Genomic DNA, 22,145 nt, shown 5'->3' on the forward strand with positions numbered 1-22,145 from the left:
CCTTTTCCAAGATGCTTCAATTTCCATTCCAAATGGGAATTTGGAAATTCCATTTCCAATTACCCATAAGCAACTAGTCTCAAATCAGCTATGCGGGGGTATTCTAATCTATTGATTGCATTTATCTACTATTACTCAAAATTAATCAAGTACATTTAAATCCCTACTCCCACTATTTCACTTTAATTTTCCTTACAACCTATCTTCTTTCACACTTAATGCCAGTGAAATTTCATGTAATGGTAATCCTCAATTTCTCTTTTGAATTTTTATATTTATCCATTTTCTGACTACATTGAATTTCATCATTACTAACTAGCTGTTTTCCACACTTCAGTGCAACTCAGATCTGTGTTGTCTTATTGACAAATTATAAGCTATCTCTGTAAGTCTTGTGTGATCCACTATTATTTTTACCAAAGTTCCAATTGAAGTAGAACCTAGTGAAAAGTGAATAAACTATCCTTTTGTAAAAGTTGGAAGTTAAAGGAAGGGAAGACAGTGAGTGTATTTTCATGCTTTCATTTTAACCTAATGCTTTGATATACAAAAGAAATATAGAAAATCTAAGGAACTTATTGCAAGCTTACTTGTTGCCTAAGTGCTCAGTATTGATATCAGTTAAGTACTTGAAACTCTATTAAAAATGGGGAGGATACATGCAATTTCTCACTATGTATTTTTTCTTATCTCCACAGCATGAGCTTCCCAGTGGTAGCTGAGCTCATGGCTCAGTAGTAAACAATTCGCCTGCCAAGGCAGGAGACATGAGTTCAATCCCTGGGTAGTAAGATTCCCTGGAGAAGGAAACGGCAACCCACTCAAGTATTCTTACCTGGGAAATCCCATAGACAGAAAAGCCTGGTGGGTTACAGTTGATGGTATTGCAAAAGAGTCAGATACGACTTAGTGACTAAGCAGCAACCGCAGCATCTTCACAGAATACCTGGGATTCACATCCGTCTTTCTCATGACTTGATATTGACTTTTAAAAACCACAGCAAGGCATGGTATGAATGCCTTGGGGGCCACTAATGTAGAGCCTAGGGATAGAATGAAGTATGAGTTTCCAGGAAAGTACTTCTCAAAGTGAGTTCACATAGTATGAACTCACAAGATGCCTTGAACAGATTTGAAAAGGAGTCTAGTAGTAAAGAAATCTGTACATATTCAACTATAGAGTTTTCATTCATCTCTCTTTTATTTTATAAATATCTATTAAAATTTCATACACTATTTTGAGGGAAAACTAGAATACTGGATAAAGTGATGGGGCAAAGAGGAGGTTAATGAAGCTAACACAAATTGTATTGCTTAGGAATTTTTTGGAAAGCCATTCTTAGTGCCTCTTTCCCTTTAGTTCAAAAACATTCATCAAAAAGATACTTTTCTAGAGATTAGGGGCAGACTTCACAGGAGATACTAATCTATGCAGGCAAAAGCTATTTCTGTTTTAATTACTCTGAATATTTAATTCTTAGCATAATATATCAATGCTTGCTTGCAAAAGGAAGGAGTAAGAAAACAAGGGCAAAAACACACAAACAAAAAATAACTCCCCCCACCAAAAAAAAAAAAAAAGAAAACAAACTGGTTTATCAGAAACAAATCATTCATAGCGGTGGTCTATAAAAATATCATATAAGAAAAAACTGACCAAAAAATGTTGTCTACTATCTAGAAGCTGAATCCACCAAGGCATTTTTTTTAGCGACAAAGGGTACTCTGATCTAAGGGCTGTTACAAGAGCCTACAAATTGGACACTGACCTGAGCCAAAGGTGATTTATTTGAATTATAAAACAAAAGTATTTTTCCTTTATTAATTAAGAACATAATATATATATATATATTTCTTGTAGCTTGACAGCTGGAAGGAGAAAATGTGTTAACTAGAAGCTGCAAAGGAATTCACTTTTGTAGTTCTTTATAAATTAAATGCACAGTCATACAAATGTTCTTCACCTGTCACTGGGATTCCTGACAGCTTTGCAACACTTTTGTGTATCAGGTTCCTTTCCCTGGGCCTGGAAAAAACTCCTTCTGAGGGTGAAGGCTAAATTCATTCAGGTTGAAGAGTCCTCGAAATCCCGCCAGTTTCCACTCTGGGCTCCCCAGGTGTTGCAGCAGTAAAGAATCCACTTGCCAATGCAGGAGATGCAAGAGATGCAGGTTCGATCCCTGAGTTGGGAAAATCACCCAGAGTAGGAAATGGCAACCCACTCCCCTATTCTTGCCTGGAAAATTCCATGGACAGAGGAGCCCGGCAGGCTGCAGAAATTAGAGTTGCAAAGAGCTGAGAGCTGGACAGGACAGAGCACACACCCACATCCCCCACCTTGCCCTTGACCCTGCCAGATCCCACCCTTAGCAAGTATTTGTACTTGCCTTTTCTTTTGAATTCTTGTGACAGTTTTCTATTACTGAAGTTTTATTTCACATCTCTGCTATGAAGTGAAATTTAGCATGAACTCTGCTGATTTCTTCTTCAAAAGATAAAATACATTTTCACAAGTTGAGGGCATTAAATATTATTTGTTTAATCATGTACCATTGATATACCTTTTCTCTAGCTCATGTACAATAATTGAGAGAATAGTGTAATACTTTAATAAATCTTTCTGCTAACTTTTCACTTCTGCCATTTGTAGGAGCTTCCATGGCATACTCAGATTCAACAGAGCAATGATTGTTTTGTAGGTGCCTCAGTGGGTAAAGAACCTGCCTGAAATACAGGAGACCCTGGAGACATGGGTTTGATTCCTGGGTAGGGAAGATCCCCTGGAACAGGGCATGGCAACCCACTCCAATATTCTTGTCTGGAGAATCCCATGGACAGAAGAAGCCTGGCAGGCTATATAGTCCACAGGTCACAAAGAGTCAGATGCAACTGAGCAAAGCACTACCATTTTCATATTGGTAACTGATATATTTTGTCTTTATCCACATATACATTGAAAGTGAAAAGTGACAGAAAGTGAAGTCGCTTAGTCGTGTCCGACTCTTTGTGATCCCGTGGACTGTAGCCTACCAGGGTCCTCTGTCCATCGGATTTTCCAGGCAATAGTACTGGAGTGGGTTGCCATTTTCTTCTCCAGGGGATCTTCCCGACCCAGGGATCGAACCCAGGTCTCCTGCATTGTAGACAGGCGCTTTACTGTCTGAACCACCAGGGAAGTCCACATATACATTGCTATTGATGTAATATTAATTATTTTAATACTATTTATCTTACTGCTAACCTAAATTAAATGGATCTCTGAAATCTATTGTCCACTTTCCATGGATATTTTTAATATTTTTAAATGAATTAAAGTTTTCTATTTTTAATTTTCCTATTACTAAGATTATTAAAGAATTCAAGTTCTTTTTATTTTTAGAGAGCATCTGATCCTGTAATTGTACTTAGTGAAAAAGAATGAAGTATTTATGAAGTACAATAGAAGAGAATTTTTCTTTTCTACCCAATCCCTGAGATAACTGTTTGACATCCATCATCTTAAGAAATTTTTCATGAATTATTCTAAAGCAATTAAGAAATGCCCATTTTCTTCCAATTCTCACACTTAATTTAAAAAGTAATTATTTAGTAAAATAACTAAATATTAAAAATAATTTGTTAAGTACTTTTGCAGCCAAAAACTTTATATTGTATCTATCTTAAGGACCTCATGGGTGGGGAAGATCAGATCACTAAGTAGTGCTTGTAGAGTGGGATCTATAATTTCAAATGCTTTTAACATTCTTCATCAGTGACTTTTAGTCACTTGCTATACATCAACACCAATTTCTATTAATCACCACCCAATCCATAACCAAATGAGATTATGCATTTGGTCATAAAATATTAATGTAGAATTCTAAAAGTGACAAAATGGTCTGTTTTTGATTTGTCTACAAATCAAAGCAAGCAAGTCTGTTTTACATAAATGGCTTTTTTACAAATTTGAAATGTGAATGTATTTTATTTTTTTTCCCAGTGAGTACACAATACACAATTCTTTGACAATACTATTAACCAATTTTATGCCAATTTCTTTTCTGATCTAACAACATCAAAGGAAACACATTAAGATTTTGGACGCTGTTTTGTGACTTAAACAAACTACAATTAAAAAAAAAATCCATCTATAAAACAAAGTATAAAAAGTCTACCCACGGCCACAAAATCCCTTATCTTGCAACACTTTAAAGTCACAATAAATGGTTTTGAAAACTATGAGATCAGAAAAATTAGTAAATTGAACTTCGTTAAAAAAGTATGGTGTTTCCTTTGAAGTACATATTCAAAGAGAAGCAAAAGAAAAGTTAACTTCACCTCTAAGATAATGTGGAAAGGCATGTTGCTTTACACCGATTCTTGTCAAGTGATTCTATAAATACAGTATACAGAAGCAGGTGAACAAATTAGTGAATGTTATGGTTCTGCATATCTTTAATACTGACACACCATCACTTTCCAGTGGAGAAGATAAACCATAGTTTAGAGCTTCTTCGTATTATAAGTTGTCAACGGGCAATTACATAACTTTGTTGAATAGAAATCTGGAGGTGTTCTATTAAACTCATACAAACTTGCAACTCAAAACCCATTGAAAGTATATTTAAATAGAGCAGTAGGCTATGACATAGAACACCATTTAATATTTTGTTACCCCGAGAAAATCAACTTGCGATGTTTTTACTTCCCTTTGATTACAGGTTATTGTAAATGCTGGTCTTCATTTTCCTATATTTGCCATTGAACTGGATTCAAATCCTATGAAGAAATCAGTTGTTTTCATATCCCCGTACTTTAAATTCAGCCTGGGGGAGAATTGGAGAATGGGAAGCACCACTCTGCTTGCCTACACTGAGGAATACATGAATTGGATACTAATTCAGCCGCTGCCCCCAATGCAGACCATGTGTGTTAAGAATGGAGCTATTCTCGTGTAGGGCATGATGACACAGCAGGGTTGCCTGTGAGGGCAAGATGAGATTACATTCTCCTACCTAGACTTCCTTCTGACAGCTTAGGCAGGCCTTTGTTTAGACCTGCACAAGAGTGAGTTCTGTGCACTTCCAGTCATTTAACTGGCTTCCAAATGAAAAAAAAAAACGTGGTAGCTCTCATGACATTCTGACTTACACTTACTGGAAGTTTTTTATGTATAGCAAGGTGACAAAGGCTTTGATTTTTGGTAGTCTTCCTGAATTCAAATGGGTAGCCACAGTATTTTTTCTTGCTTTATATCTACAGGAGGAGAATATTTTGGGTGCAATATTAGCCAATTAATCTAAAACTAGACTGAACGGAGAATGTGATCTATTGTAAAAGAACATTCCAAGGAATCATAAGGCGACATACTCTAACCAAAACAGTTAATTTTTATGAACTGAAGGTATGATACTATGCCCTGGATTACTCCAGAAGCCACATAAACATACTCTGTTTTGAAATCTTTATTAGCCACATACACCTGCCAGTTACCAGGGGTAAAAGTCTTTGTGTAGTATCTGTAATGAATTAAAGTTTCAGGCTAACTTGGGTTATAGAGGAGCATGAAGCATAAAGAAGGAACCGAAAAATGAACAAAAATTTGCATTTAAATAGAAAGAGATGAAGTAGGGGATTGCATAAATAAAAAACTAAATTCTTCACATCCTACAGTTGCATATAGGTATGTATTCATTCTTCACAGAAACGTCTCATCATCCCCAGTCTCTCTGTCTCAGAGAAATCAAACTGCATTAAAATTCAGGCACTGATGGTAGAAAGATGACAAAGGGAATAATAAGTGTGTCTCAGAATTCTTTTTCTCTTCAGTGTAGAAATGAACTACATGGGACCAAGAAGATGTAGGGGGCCCATAAAGAACAGTATGTTCCTCTACTCTTGCCTGCGTTGGTGCAGCCTTAGGGAACAAAAAGATGGAAACATTTAACTGGTTCCTCCCTTTGCTATAACAGTATGATACACAGTTGGTGACTGAGCTAGTAATGCACGGAGTATGAACTGTCGTTCAAACTGGTCCCATATTTTAGAATTGATCTTAACCATCCTAGTGAATATTTTTCAAAGTACCAACTACTGAACATATCATAGGACAAACATGAGAAAGCATAACTAGAAATATAATTTACAATTGTGTAGGTAGCACATGGAAAAATGTCACAAGTGGGAATTTCAGGAAATTTCTCTTCTACTTGACTGATTGACTATACATGTACAGTAGCTAATATACATTTCAAAGTCATCTTCATTTGGATGATACATAACTGATGTTCAGGAACTTCTGGTTCTCAAAGTCGTAAAAACAAATGAGGCAGGACACTGTTATTAATGTCCACTTATGAGGTTTGGTTTTATTTAAAAAGTGTATAAACATGCATTGTTCTTCTTTAAAATTATTCTTTTCGATTTACTCATTCAAAATGGGTCAAAGATTTTTTAGTTGGTAGCCAATTTCTGAGAATGAACCATAAAAGATTTATTCCAATAAATCTACTTACTGTGAACTGAACATACTCTGAACACTGCTTTTTAAGCACTTACAATTTGGCTATACATTTGGTGGCATAAACTTCACTTCTTAATCAAATGAAACACAAAGTTGCAAATAGACTGCATTATTTTTAAAAAGTCATGAATTTAAGTGATGCAGCTCTATCCTCTAGCATGTACTGTACATGTATTAGAAAGATGAAACAAGATACTGCAATAAGAGTTTTTGTATTTGGAAGCAGCCCAAATATGTCCTAATAATAAACTGCCTCTTTAACTATTTGCTAGATATTCTAGAGTTCATTTTGTTTCCTTGGGGAACTTCATATTATATTCTGACTTAATGAGTTGGAGAGATTAGTTATGGTAATTCAGACAATGCTTTTTTAAAAAACTGTAATATAAATACAGTTCTTGTGAAACACACTAATTTCATTTTGCTTGTTGTAATTCTGAGACAGGTCAATTACAATGACAGGTAAAGTTGTTTCTAAACATAACTTTAATTTCCTTTTTTTAAAAAGCAAGTTAAGTACATCATTGCTACCTGTATATTTTAATGCCTATTCAGTTTTAGGACTTCAGCTTCCTTCTTTTGACCCCTGTTCTTATCAATAGTAAAAGCCACGTAACTGCTTTTCTGTTTTTTTTATTATTGACTCAGTCCCTGATGTTCAAAGAAGACTTAGCCAACATCACTGTTACTTTGCATCTTCCTATTTCTACACCCCAACTGAAACCCCCCTAACGTCATTGGTTACAACCAGCATTATCCAACCTAGCTTACAGTACAGAAACTCCCTTCACATTCAGTCTTTTTCTTCATGTCACGAGGAGTAGAGATTTGTGCTTATCACCAAATAAAATTGCAGTGCAAAATTTAAACATAAAAGTTACACAATTAAAAGTTAATATATGGCACCACAGCCTATTAATTCACATATAGTACAACAGACCAATAAGAACAGACAATAATATGAACAGAGCTAAAAAGAGTGAGCTTGCATAGCAATGCACAAAAGAAATTATATACAGAGGAAAATCCTTTTCTTCCTGGAGGGCGAGCTTTGTTTTCTTTCTTTTTTATATACTCCTGACAAGAAAGAGTTAAGGTGGGTGGTGTACTTAAGAGAAGAACACAAGTAGAATATCTGTGGGATATGTGTGGCTGTGTCTTTACATTGCATTTACAGTTCTTTTAATAGTACATAAATAAAGAAATTGTTCATTGCACTGTTTAGTGTTATCACTTCCATGAGTTCAGACCTGATGGTCTTTCAGAGCAGCTTTGCATGTCTCCTCTCAGTTACTCTGTGAAGAGATTAAAAAAAACAAAAAAACAAAACAGAAATAAGTTTGCATTTAAATTAAGTATTCTGCATCTTGATCAGCATAACAAAAAGCAAGACAAACAGATAACAGATGAAGATGACATCTTGGATTTTGTTAGGTTGTGAATTTACAAATTTTTGCTTATGGAAAGGGAAAGACAAAGAACGTTGTAAAATTTCGAGACTTAAAATCCAAGTAAATCATTTTTATATTTCGTATGAGGCTATAATTACTCCCATATAATAGTTACAGTAAAATCCAAGTAGTCCTGAATCAAATTAAAATGATAAACACATCTTAATTATAATCAGATTAGTAATAGGTAACAATAATAATTCCCATTAATTAAAATGAAAGAAATTTAGTTTTGAAACTACTTTCAGCTTTCATTATCTTATGGCATTCCCCAGTCTGAGCATCAGAGTAATGTGAGCATAAGAGTAATGCAATGCTTTTGATAAGGGTATAGAGTCAGGAAGGCAGTTTCCTTTCTTTTTGCACAGAACCAGAGAAGGTTGAGAAGATTGGAATTCAGGGCTATTCCTTCAGATAAACTGAATTCAAGGAAGCAGTTGAAAATATAATACTGACACTGGTTAGTGAAATTGGTAACTTTCATGATGCAATGAACACAAAGAATTCAATGCTTTTTACTGTGTGTGACAAACTGTGACATCCTCTCTTTCTCTAGTATTTTATACTTAAAAAGTAGTTTAATTATATTAACTACCGATGCCAGTTCTTTAAAAGAGAAATTTATATGTTACTGAAATCAAAGTACTACAAATGAACTAAAATCAATGATGAACTTTTCAAGGCTGACTTCCTAAATGTACGAAATAAAAACATGAAGAGCGACTAGGGGATGAGGAATTCCCAAGAAGGTTCTTTAAAACTACCAACAAGCCAATATTTCCCTATTGTGCTCAGTTAAACAGGCAAAGAAAACTACAAAAAAAAACTATATTTAATTAACATGTAAGTATTAACATTAATTGCCTAACTTCTATAATTTCTGTATAGAAAAATCCAAGGTTGAGACAGAAGAAATGTTTATTTGACTGATAGAAACAGCAATGGTCTTTATTATAACCAAACCTGCTCAAAATCATAATTCAATTTTTTCTCATTGTAAAGCGAGCTTTCTACAATTTTGAAGTTTGTTTACTGTGGCAGTGTTATTGATAAGATTCAGGACATACTTCAAAATATGGTAACTTAGCATACTAAATACCTTAGAGTGAGGGAGTTTGAAAAAATTAGCAGAAGCATAAAGAGCACTCTGACCTCTCCCACCTCACCCTTCCCTGAAGGATGATGATAAAATCTATGTGACAGATACCTGCCCTGTACCAAGAGGAGGGAAGATACTCTTGTTAAAACCTTGTTAAACTAACCCTTAGTAACTTCTTCACCCTTTACTACCCCCAGCCCAAACCTCTTTTTAAATTCTCACACATTTACTGTTTCTTTGTCTAACGGAGCAAAAAGTTGACTGCTCTGGTCCCTTCTTTGAGTCTTCATTCTCTTGTGAAGGCTCCCATGTTCATGTAAAAATTCAATAAAATTTGTATGCTTTTTTTTTTTCCCCTGTTAGTCCCTCTCATCAGTTTGGTTTTCAGACCCAGTCAGATATTCTAAGAGGGTCAAGGAAAACATTTTTCTCTCTTACGCTATTGGCCCAGTTTTCTTTCTGAATCACCACAGCCTTTTAAATGCCCTAAGGCACTTACATAATTCACCTGTAAACTGTCCTTGACTACTTGAGCCCATATATCCTATGTCAAGAAGGTCGCTGGCATTGCGTTGGTGGCTTCCCCTCAAAGCATCGGCTTTCCTAGGTCCAGTGGATCCCTTAGAAGAAGCCGTTCCTGACGAGCTGTGACCCCCTGGAGATGGGAAATTGGGCTTGCTGTAGGGCACCAATGTCTCCTCTGAAAAAAAGGGAACGCAATGGGCTTAGGTGAACAGTTACACAGAGGCAAAACAAATTTAGCTTTAAGCTCAAGCTAGGCTTTTTTATCATTTCACTCTTTAGTAAAATCAAGAAGAATTTAACAAGACCCAGATATTAAAGGAATTTCTATGTGCAGGCAATATTTCCTACAACAGGAACTGAGGCAGGATTAAATTAAAAGAGATCTTGGGATACGTATATATCGTCATGTATTATTTGCAAAATTTATATTCATTATAAAAGAGATTTGCATATAATGACTGTAATGTTTGACAAAATCTTTTCTGAAAATAATTTCTGGGTTCAATGGGGCTGAAATTTAATTTTTTCATTAAGATGGAAGGAACATGGTTTTTGTCTTAAATTATGGCAACATTTTCTCAATTTAGATAAAGATCTATATGTTAGTTAATAAACTAAGCTTCTTAAATTTCTATTGCTTCATTGAACAGAAATACACTATTTGAAAAGCTGTTTTATTTCCTTAAAAGAAAAAGAGAAACTCATTCATTTTAATAATTAACGTTTCTATCCTTTTTATGTACCATCTCTCTAAAAATAATTCATGATGTGCATTTGCTATTGTTGCTAAATCACTTCAGTCGTGTCTGACTCTGTGTGACACCATAGACGGCAGCCCACCAGGCTCCCCCGTCCCTGGGATTCTCCAGGCAAGAACACTGGAGTGGGTTGCCATTTCCTTCTCCAATGCATGAAAGTGAAAAGTGAAAGGGAAGTCGTTCAGTCGTGTCTGACTCTTAGCGACCCTGTGGACTGCAGCCTACCAGGCTCCTCCGTCCATGGGATTTTCCAGGCAAGAGTACTGGAGTGGGGTGCCATTGCCTTTCCTAAATACTTAATACTTTGAAATGCTACTGTTTCTCTCTCTCTTTTTCCTCTTTCTTCTTTCATTTTTCCCCCATCTCTCTTCCTCTCCACCCCTGTGTTTCTTCTCTCTTTCTAAGTATGAGTTATCAAAAACATGCTAACTGGATTTAGCATTTCTCTTCTTAGATAGCTTTAATGACAAGGATCACACGATTTTTCTTTTGCAGTCTTAATGATGTAAGCTTCCTAAATGTTCCATTAAATCTAGATATTAATATTATCATCTTTTGGCTTTTTCCTAACTATATTTCAAGCTAAAACTTTAAGCACCAAGTTGTGACAAAATATAATTATTGAAAATGCATGAGTAGAGGACATATCCAGAAAAGACTGAGTCCAAATAAATAAAAGAATGTGTAAGGAAACTTTCATGTGTGTGTGTGTATGTAAGGTTTAATACTCAATGAATTCTGAAATAAGAAGAGATGTTGCAGAAATGATTTCTATAACTGGTTAAATGTACCTCCACCAAAAAAAAAAATCCAACTGCAAATGATGAAACTTATTTTGTGACATTTCCAGCAAGCTTGATTTTTAAGCAAAAACATTTCCCATTGAAGTGCTAATAATCAACTCAATTTAATCAGTTGGAAAAGTGCAGGTGCCAGTTTAACCTTTTCTAATATGAGAATTCTGTGATTGTTTACTTGCAACTTTATTATTTCCATTAATTTACTAATTTGACTGAAGTGAGTTCTCTAAAAATGACTAGTTACTTCAGTCAAAATGGACGAATTGGTTGAAGCAGAGATTCAACTGATACTAAAGATGAAGTTTAGTGGTCTTAAAAGTACTCAATACTAACAAAAATGGCAAAAAAAAAAAAATCAAATGGTTTCCTGAGCATTACCGATGAAGCCGGGATGTGTCTTGGGCTCAAAGACCCTATGCAGAGGTTAACTTGAGGAAGGACCCCTACTGGACTCAGCCTTAAGGGATGCGCAGGTGAGCTTTGCTGTGAATTCCAACTTCAATTAGTGATTCAAGGCAAATTCATTTCAGATGCCCTTAAACAACTGGCATTTCCAAAATACCTGGTAGATAAAAAAAGGTCAAAGTCCACACTTTCTTGGGACTGTGCAGAACACACCTGGTCCGACACCTTGTTTGTGGAGGGCTTTCCGTATGTCTTCTGGGCGTTCAGTGGAGTTTATCCATTCCTGGGTTTGTCGCTGCCACTCTAGGGATGTTTTAGCTGGACAATCCAAAGAGTTCTTTGTGTCTTCTAAGTTGGCTGCTTGCTGTCTCTCCAGAGAGCTTCCTTTTCTCTCTGTTGAATTTTCCACGTTACCAGCATGCTGGCTCGAGCCTATCTGCTGCCTTAAACCCTGACCTGGAGGGGGATCTGGTGGTGGTGGAAGATCTAAAAATTTTGAATAATGTTTAGAATAAACTAAAATGTAATAAAAAAAAAATACAGGTTTTAATTCAAGATGAAGAAAAAAGAAAAACGTAGCCCTCCTAAAGGTATCACCCATACAAAATAAATTTTGGAGAGGAAAGTTCAGTTATTTATTTCTGAAATGGATATTATTGATCTCTTTGCTATCTTTTGACCACAGTGCCTTTGAAATAAAATCAACCGATTTTCTCCAACTATTGTACATGGTGAGTGTTTTCCATTGCACATGAAGGCTGATGTTCAAGGTGTAAAGGACAGTTTATGATTTCTCCATCTTTAATCCATTCCCCACTGCCACCTCCCTAAAGTAGAATACTAGGACACAAAACAACTAGAAATTCTAGCAGCTGTGTTAATAAAAGACCCTGGAAGAATAAAAGCTGCCCTGTCAATCTCCCTAGGAAATGTTGCCCTCGGGAAATTAAGAACTGTATGCTGTATCATACAAGCATATGACTCCTCTTATTCATGTATGTGGCACATTCAGCAACAGTCAAAGTGTTAAGCTAACATTTATTAAATGCAATTAACATTCTGCCTGACAACCAATTCTAGCTGTTCGTTTCATGAGTTAGCTAATGAGTTACAACTAATATATTATAATCTTCCAATGTATTAATTTTAATAAGTAATAACCAATGTTCAGATTTTAGATAGAATATGCTTCATGGTACTAGAGAAGGCAATGCATCATGAAAAACTGAGATGTAGTGGAATAAATCATTTTTCATAAAAGCGCTTTACATTACATATATGAAAAAAGTTCAAATACCTAGCTAATTTTTCATTTTTCTCTTATTAGCTTGTTAGACCATGACACTTTTATAGTTTAAATGTCTTCAATTGTGAAATCATAGTCGCTTTTTTTCATATTTCTTTAAGTATTATAGTTCTATTATATAATGTATACTATTATACTAGTCCTATACTAATATTACTTTGCTGAAGATTTTGAGATCTCCTAAACATTCTAACATTCCTTTGGATTATTTCCTCCTCATTTTTCTGGAATGTTGTTGTAAACTTCTTTGTTCATCCTTAGAGTATCAACAGCTATATTATTTGTTCAATTATCAATTTGTTCAAGATCAATTATTATGGACAATATATATACTTGTATCATTAATAGAGGATAATGTATATAACATAGATAATTATTTCCCATGCCATCTTAGCAATGGTGCACTTGTTTCTAATGATATTGTTCATGAAATTCCAAAGGAAAAAGTATAAATTTCTTGTGTACACAAGATAGTTTCTTTAAGGAAGGCTAAGTTGCTCCTTTGAAAGACTTTCTTAGGAAGCTTCATATTCTCCTTTATGAGCAAACTAATATTGACCCTCATTGAACTGACAATGAAAATCTCCTCAGGATTTATTTGGGGAGTTCCTACATTGGCGCAGCATTCCCAGTTCTTATGTACATCATCTTGTTAGATCATGAATTATTAATTATTGAAGGGAACTTGGTTTCTATCTGGGAGAACAGAGTTGCAATTGGAACATTTCTTCCAAAATGAAAAGCTAATCCAATATTGAGAGATCTGTTTGTTGAATAATTCACCAATGAGTTTGGTGCTTCCTCTATACTCAATACTGATTTCCTTCAGTTTGTATTATTATAAATGCAAATTAATTATTTTACGTGAGTTATTGGACTTAAGACGGCCAGTTGGGGGGAAATTATTACATTTGCTTCTAAAATAACATATCTTTGTCATTGATTTTTATCCTCCATCAGAGCAGCTTAATTTTTAAAATGGCCAAAATGGCATCTGCTTATGCTAGCTAAAATTCTGATTACTATTTAATTTAACCTGAAATTATATGGCTACATAATTAAGTAATATCCTTGGAGTTTGTATAGTCTAAGATGAAAGAACACTGAAAGCACATTGAAATAAACAAATTGGAAAAAAGATGAGATTAAGAATGGCTGTGGAAAAAATGAAAGAATGTAATCAAATATGTTTACTTAAATTAAATTTATTATTCATTTCTCTGTTGATTCATTTCAACTAAATCAATTCACCAAAGAGACTCTTACTGGCCTACTGAGAATTTGCAATTGTCAGGCACAACAATCCAGTGATATGTGTGTCATTATTATACTCTTTTTTAGGTAAGAAAAATCGGCATAAAGAAATCAAATATCTCCAGCCTGGGTCTCTCTTTCCATGAACTCCAGATTCATCTTAAAGTAAATCCATATTGGAGAGTTTGGCTTTGATGTTTAGTAAGCATCTCAAATGTCACACCTGGAAACTGAGCTCTAGAATTTCCTGTGCAAAATGTTTCCTCCCTAATGTTCCTCATCTCAATTACTACAAGCTGGTCATAAGACTGGAGTAATCTTTGGATTCCCTGCTGTATACCTTTACTAATTTCATTAACCTGTGGGCTCTGCCTCCGAGTTTAGAATTCAACCTTTCTCATTGCTTCCACCGATTCTAGCTTGGCATGGATGTCAACCACCTATTCCCTACATTACCTATATAGTTTCTGTGTGATTCCACACAGATTCACATTCAGGCTATCTCAATATAGTATCCAGAATGGTTTGTTTTTAAATAAAAACATAAAGAAAATCTGTAACTCCCCTGCCTTATGCACACTCTCTCTCTCTCTCTCTCACACACACACACACACACACACATGCGCATGCACACACCATTACTGTTTTCTCAAAGTAAAGAGCCAATGTCCTTACAGAGGCTTATAGGGTCTTCAGAAAGATGGTCCTCACTTACTTGTCTGACTTCACACTCATTTTGTTGCTCTCTCTGCTTCAGCTACAGTCCATGGGGTCACAGACATGACCGAGTGACTGAGCACACACACTGCTTCAGTCACACTGTTCCTCTTCCTTTTAATTAAATACTTCAGGATTCCACTCACTGTTCTCATTTCCTGGAATGACTTTTCCTCAGATATAAGCATTGCTCTTTCTCTTGTAATCTTCCAATCTTTTCTCAAATGTCATCTTCTTGGTAAGGCCTCCCCTGAGCTCTCTACATTAAAAATATCTCCCCCATGTCTATAGTTCTCAACTTCCTTCCTATGTTTTGTTTTCTCCATGACACCACCATCTTGTATATCCTTATTTTTCACTTTTATATATATGTTGGTCTTTACCTATCTTCCCTCACTAGAATGTAAGCTACAGGAGGCCAGGGATTTTGTCTGTATAGTTCCCACTGTGCCTGTCATTTGGTAGGAGCTTAATAAATATTTGAATGAACAGATTTATGAATGAATAGATTAATGAATAGAATAATGACTCATTTGCTCAATGGTCAAAGTTATTCCATGGCAGAGCTGGGAAAGAGCCCTTTCTCTGAAGAGACATTAGGATGAGGGGAGGACAGGCTGGAAGGTGACAATTTAGGGAAAAAAGGCTGACAGAGACCTTGCCTCCTTTGTTCAGCATTGGTCAATGTATTCACTTTAAAGGATATTCTTTGGTTTATGCAAATGGAATAGATGATTTGCACTGAACAATGCCTACTTAGGTGAGCCTTTATCCAAGGGGGAAGAACATTTCTTAATATGTGTGTGGGTTTTTGCATAGTCTTGGAAGCAGAGACTGATACTGCCTCAATAATAATATTCCTGCTCCAGTGGTTAGTTTGATGCCATGTGACAGAGTTCCTGTCCAAGAAGGAGTGAATGTACCGCCTGTGGGACAAGCCATCATCTCATCTAGTTGCTCACTTGTGCCCAGCTCTTTGAGACTCCATGGTCCACCAGGTTCCTCTGTCCATGGGATTCTCCAAGCAAGAATACTGGAGTGGGTTGCTAGTTCCTTCTCCAGGGGATCTTCCCAACCTAGCATTTGAACCTGGGTCTCCCACATTGCAGGCAGATTCTTCACCATCTGAGTCACTGACTAGCCATAGAACATTCCAGATAATCACTTATGCTCTGTCTTCCCTCACTCAGAAACCAGGAAGGTCCCATCTTGGAAATAACGGGGTATCAATATTTAAGCAAACATCTTTACAACTTCGAGGAGAGCCACCTGACCTTTATAAATCACTGTGTCTGTGAGAAATAAGCTCTTATCATGCTAAGCCACTGAGGGGATAGAAGCTGTTTGGTACAGCAGCCATCAATAGTTACCCTGATTAATATATTCATAAACACTGTTGTAAAATCTATAATGCAAAGATTTTACTGTAAAAGATCTGTACATTAAGTGCTACTAAACTTCCCCAAAAGAACAGTTTGATGTTACATACAAATCATATGAACTTATTACTGATGCATGGACTCATACCATATAAAAATTACAGCATAAACATCTGTGGTAAAATAATAGTATTCTTAAAGATGACCTGTAGAGTGCGATCCAAAATAAATCTTCTTTATCATACCTAAAATGTCTTTGGATCAAACACTTGTGAGCCAAAATATGCTTTGCAATATCAGTACTTTCAGAATGTATCTACTAATGACACATAATTCAAAATCTTTTTTGGAATGCTGGTAAATTTGAAAGTTTAGGAATCTATTTGTTTTTTGGAAATATAAGCAATATATCGATCATGCTTTAAACTAGGAGGTAGCTTACTTTAACTAGACATTCTGAAGAAAGCTTGCAAGGAAAATGTTTTAGGGAGAAAGAAAAGAGCTATTTTATTGATTTATATTTTACATCTTCCACATATTCTGGATATGATCTTCTAACATTTTGGAAAAGCCACAAAAAAATCCATATAGTGCCTGGATATTTCCCTCTCTCTCTTCATGACAGTCATAGCAGGAAAATCATACAAAATTATTAATGCTGAGATTTGTAATAGAATATCAGTGAGTAGTCCTTTGTACTTAGAAGGAATAAGATCAACACTATAGACTGCTTCAAGTGCTCAACTAATCTTCAGATCACTGGGGGCAGAAAGGAGGTGGTACACATTTTTGCTCACCACAGGATATCCACTTATCTAGAATCAAAATCTTGATTGTACCCTTACCCTTGTATTCCACAGAAACACTTTCCAATGAAAACAAAGGAAGCAGGAAAGATAAGTAAACCTGAAGACTTTTAGACAAGTTATTTTGGGCTTTTAAAGTCTTCTTAGCATTATAAAATGACAAGAGAAAGCACAATGGAGACTGCCAGCTAAAGACCTACCCTCAAACCAATAAAGAGCAAATCTTCCTTTCCAAGGAAGCCTCATCCTGTCCTATAACGCTAAGTCTAAGAGACTGAGATGAGTGCCAAGAACTCAGTTACAGCTTCTCAAAGCTAACTGCATATTAGGTTCTCCAGTGGAGCTTTAAAAATACTTATGGCTGGTTTTCACCCCAGAACAATTAAATCAGAATCTCCAGGGTGTATTTTAAGAGTTCCCCAGATGGTTCTAACGTGCAGCCTGGCTAGGTTCATTCTTTCGATGTTTGGTAGTGCTATCTCAGGAAAAAGTTTGTGTGCTTAGCGGAGACAGTGTAGAGAAGGGGGAAGAAATTTACCTTTTGGTCTGACATTATACTGGGCTCTTTACATATATTATCTTACATATTCCTTAGGATAAAACTTCAGTGTAAATACTTTTTTCCCCTTTATTTAAACATATGATAATTAAGTTGAAAACAGAGTTGATGAACTATTCATTATTGAAAAAGGATGTCTTCCAATAATATTTTGGTTCCTGAAACTAGCAGTATGCAAAGACTGGAGGCTGTATATAAGTGAAAAAATTGAAATAAATCAGCAAGCTATGGGCCAAAATAAGCCATTGTCTGTTTTGTCAACGAAGTTTTATTGGAAATCAGTTATATCCATTCATTTACGTTTTTCTATAGCTGCATAGACACTACAATGGTAGTGTTAAGTAGTCTTGATAGAGATTGTTTGGCTTGGCTAAAGCCAAATCTATTTACTATCTGGACTTCTCAGAAAAAGTTTACTGACCCATCAACCAGATGGTCTATTAGCCCCGAAATTCATGAAATTTAAAAATTCATAAACTGGAAATCACAGTCTTTTTCAAACGTGATTCCATCTAAGATATCTTAATTCAGCTTCAAAAACGATTTGACAACAAGGCGACTGCACATGCTACTTATGTTTTCTTCCTTAATCTTAAAAAGGAATGGTCGTTAGAAAGCACTAACGGAAAAATGCCAGACCAGCAGAAAAATCAACATTGTCAAGCAGGATGGCATATATTTCTTGGGGTTGGATAATTAGGAATAAATCCAGATTGTTCAAGAAAAGGGGGTGTTTTATTGAAACAAGACCACACTGCCAGGTGTTCAGCCTGGTCACATAACAAGGTGATACCTGATCTACCATCGTGTCTTGAAGCTAAGTTAATGACTTCACAGAACATGTCTCTTCAGTTAGGAGACCAGAGAGAAGAAAACAAACCTACCATCTGTCATTCCTTCCCTTCGGTGAGGCAATGCTGGTTGCGGGTCCACTCGCCCGCCCTTGTGTTTTTTAGTGGGCCGAGGCCTCTGACTTTGACTCAGGGCTGCACTGGTGTTACTGTCCGTAGAAAATGGGCTGGTTGGTCGAGGTCTTTGAGAGGAGGTAAAGGCTTTACCTAGAAAGTAAACAAAGGGAACGAGATATAGAGAATGTTATTATAAGGCACTGATTCTGTCTTGTATTTCTGCTCTAAGACTAACTTCTAAAGCTGTCTGGAGATGTCATTTGAAGATACAAAATACTGGTCCATCTCCATAGAAAAAAATATGCCCTCTTGCATTTTTTTGGTCCAGTTTTTATAACCAATATACTACCCACTGAAAAATGCAAACAAATGAATATGAAACAAGTCCACCACCAATCAATATTCCTTGATTGTATTTTTATTTAACCTTGGCAATCTTAGTGATATTTTCATAGATATATGCAAATTTGTGCAGCTTTTATTCCTTAAAATTAAGAAAGCTTTATCTGAAGTGAATTATGTACTGTCTTGTTTAATCAAATTTCACCCTTGGAATCTTACGAACTTTCTTTGAGCACAGAGACATTTCCTGTAGTAATTACATTTTAAATTTTACATGAAAGGTCTGCTCAGACACATATATTAAATTGACCTTACCACCCATACACATACACAATGAATTCTACTTCTTTTAGCAGAAACTCAATAACATTAGTGTATAGTGTAGGATAAATAGCAGTTTAAAATCACCTTGTAAAATCACCAAAGTGCAATAGGTGTTTTCTGATGAATAGTACTCTATCTGAGCAGACTCCAAATTCTTATTGAAAAATGAAATGTGCTATGTCCTTTTCTTGTAGCTTAGTGTAATATGTCGAGAAATACATTGTGGCAAAAGGTTAACTAATAAATTTTCAACATCTTAGGGTTTTAATAATGTGTTTATTATGGCCTGAGAAGGTTTATGTACATATATTTATTTTCTTGTGCATGTTTTCATTTCATTAAAAATTATTGTATGTAGTTACGTTTTAAGTCAATGTGACATGATACTGCTTAATGTTTTATTAGCTATTAGCATACATGCAAGAAATGTACTTATGCCTTCTAATTTATTAGTTTCCTCTCACTTTCTACTGCTCTGCTTATAGCTATGCCACAAAAAGCACTCAGGCAACATAAAGTTTCTAACTTAGGCCTTATAAAGCAAGAAAACTCAAATAACTGTTACAGTACAACATATTTTAGTTCAGATGCTATCTGAAAAATAAACCTCTGCAATGCCTGGGGAATCTTCCTTACTTTGTAGATATCTAGTGCATACTCAAAAGAGATGGTGTAATGTTATATGGTGGTATAATTCAAAGAAAGTTCCCAAGACTCATTTTTATAACCTGAGAGTTTAGTGAAGGGTCAAAGTCATTTATCTTTACCTTACTATTTGAATACTATTAAAATGCATGTAGCATTTCATTAGTTTGTTTTGTAAGGCAGCTCAGTTTAATTCTTATACCAGAGTTTTCTGCTATGTGCATTTAAGACGTACACATAGTCATGTATTAATAACAGGATCATGCCAAAGCTATTTTGTTCAGTAAAACAAATGATTACAAAATTACTGATCTATTAATATAGTGAATCACATATTTATTTTCGAGTTAATAATAAAGATCCTGTAAAATTACATAATTGGTCTTTTATATTATTATTATTTATTATTTTCAGAAACCCAAATTAAATTGTGCTACAGAAAAATACACAAGTAATCATCATTTTATTCAACTGGCAAATGCAGTGGGTCTATTTTTCATTAGCATCCTTTAAAACAAATAATAAATTATTGGATTAAAATCTTAACAGCCAAACAACTACTAAGACCATCAGCCATTTGAACTGTTAGACTGACAGCCTCAGACCCATTCCCCCCATGCTGAGAAAGCCTTCCCAGAAAATGCATTTGCAGAAAGAAACGGGGCAAAGGAAAGTAATGGAGATAAAAGCTGAATAATGTTAATCACTGGGTACATTATTGATTGTGTGAGAATTTTGCAAAGTGTGAGTTATTGAAAATTTAATGGCAATCTTAGTTGCAGCTTGGCTATAATAGAAGAAGGAAGCAGATTCCAGTTAATCAGTAGAGCTTAGAAGGGAAAGGGGAATAAAGGATGGAAGGCTGTGAAAGTTAAAAGTGAAAGTGAAAGTTGTGTCCTACTCTTTGTGACCCCACGGACTATACAGTCCATGGAATTCTCCAGGCCGGAATATTGGAGTGGGTAGCCTTTCCCCTCTCCAGGGGATCTTCCCAACCCAGGGATCAAATCCAGGTTTTCCACATTGCAGGAAGATTCTTTACCAGCTGAGCCACAAGGGAAGCCCAAGAATACTGGAGTGGGTAGCCTATCCCTTCTCCAGGGGAATCTTCCCAATCCAGGAATCGCATGAGGGTCTCCTGCATTGCAGGCAGATTCTTTACCAACTGAGCTATCCAGGAAGCCCTGGAAGGTGGTGAGTAGGAGCTTATTCTTGGCTCTGCAAGGGGAGTATCAGAAGAGAGTTCTGGTAATAACTGAGCATTCAGACTGTGTCCATGCAGATTAAAGAAAGCCCTGCAGTCAGACACACTGAGAAGAAAGAACAGGAGGTCAATAGCTCATTGTTCAAGGAAAAGATTCTCTCATGCAAAGAGTGTTGACTCAGAGTCTACCAACCTGTTCTTGTAAGGCTGGTTCCATCCAGCCTAAAACCAGCTTTATCTGCTGCTGCCACCAGTGCTTGTGCAAAACTGCCGCTGGCAAAGATGGAACCATCTGAGGAGCTACCTACGCTAGATCTATGACTAGAAAACTTACGATCCTCATCAGATGCAGAGCCCCATCCATTTACCATTGAACCTAAAAACAAATGTAGTTGTCTAGTGAGTCGTAGGTATTGAACAGCTCATCGGCTTGTACACACTCTACTAATGAACAAGTAGGATTCCTCCACTCCTCGCTCTTCCTGGAGGTAAACCTGGTTTCATCCAGATTTCTTCAGCCATGCGCAAACATCATCCACATTTTAAACATTTCCAGAAGAGAAGAATTAAGCTCACTTAAAACCTGCGTCTGTTTGCAACCCCTGAATAAGATGTTTCCTATGACTCCCTTCTGATGTTTTTCAAATTGCTACACAATTATTTTCTAAAAGAGAATTACTATGTATATTCTAAGGTCTAGAATTCAAAGAATAACACTTTTATTGAAATAAAGTATAGCATATTTAACGTCAACTTATCAAGAACTCAGTTGAACAAATAGCGTGAATATATTTTGAATTTAATGTAGACTAGTGATAATTTTAGTGAAATGTACACTTGCTTACTGCAGAAGGGCTAGAATTATTTTCAGATTTTCAAATAAAAATTTGATTACTCAGGGAATAATAAAAACTAATAATAAACGTGCATAAATAATATCAGAACAAATAGAATATAACAAAATATTTTTTTGTAAAGTTGTTATTATTTTCAAAGCTCAGTATGATTTCTTTGTTTTGCAATTATTTAAAGAGCTCTAGTTTTCTCTTTAATACTAATCTCCATTTTAGAAAATTAAACATTATAAAGAAAACCACTGACATTAATATGGATTTTTCTACAAAGTGCAAAATGGCAACAGAGGGAAAGAATCATATCTTT

The 22,145-nt window shown here is 35.6% G+C and overlaps 1 protein-coding gene across 20 annotated transcripts in view; it reads right to left on the reverse strand.

The window, feature by feature from the left end:
* Nucleotides 1-3,944: 3,944 nt before the first annotated feature.
* The window catches only part of ROBO2 (roundabout guidance receptor 2), a 663,047-nt gene continuing 644,846 nt past the window's right edge, over nt 3,945-22,145 (reverse strand). For 3 of the 20 annotated variants that reach the window (XM_086411434.1, XM_086411418.1, XM_086411596.1), the window contains 5 exons: nt 21,178-21,360; nt 18,446-18,619; nt 11,754-12,026; nt 9,552-9,752; nt 3,945-7,797 (listed from right to left, as the gene is read on the reverse strand). In XM_086411434.1, the coding sequence (XP_086267560.1) occupies nt 7,796-7,797; nt 9,552-9,752; nt 11,754-12,026; nt 18,446-18,619; nt 21,178-21,360 (833 nt within the window). In that variant the 3' untranslated portion in view covers nt 3,945-7,795. The remainder of the gene's footprint in view (nt 7,798-9,551; nt 9,753-11,753; nt 12,027-18,445; nt 18,620-21,177; nt 21,361-22,145) is intronic. The other 17 variants (XM_086411444.1, XM_086411426.1, XM_086411494.1 and 14 more) reach the window with 11 other exon arrangements.

The sequence above is a fragment of the Bos grunniens genome, chromosome 1 (genome assembly GCF_055505025.1).
Source record: "Bos grunniens cultivar Pamir isolate PY7600 chromosome 1, Bosgru_T2T1.0, whole genome shotgun sequence".
Taxonomy (NCBI): Eukaryota; Metazoa; Chordata; class Mammalia; order Artiodactyla; family Bovidae; genus Bos; species Bos grunniens.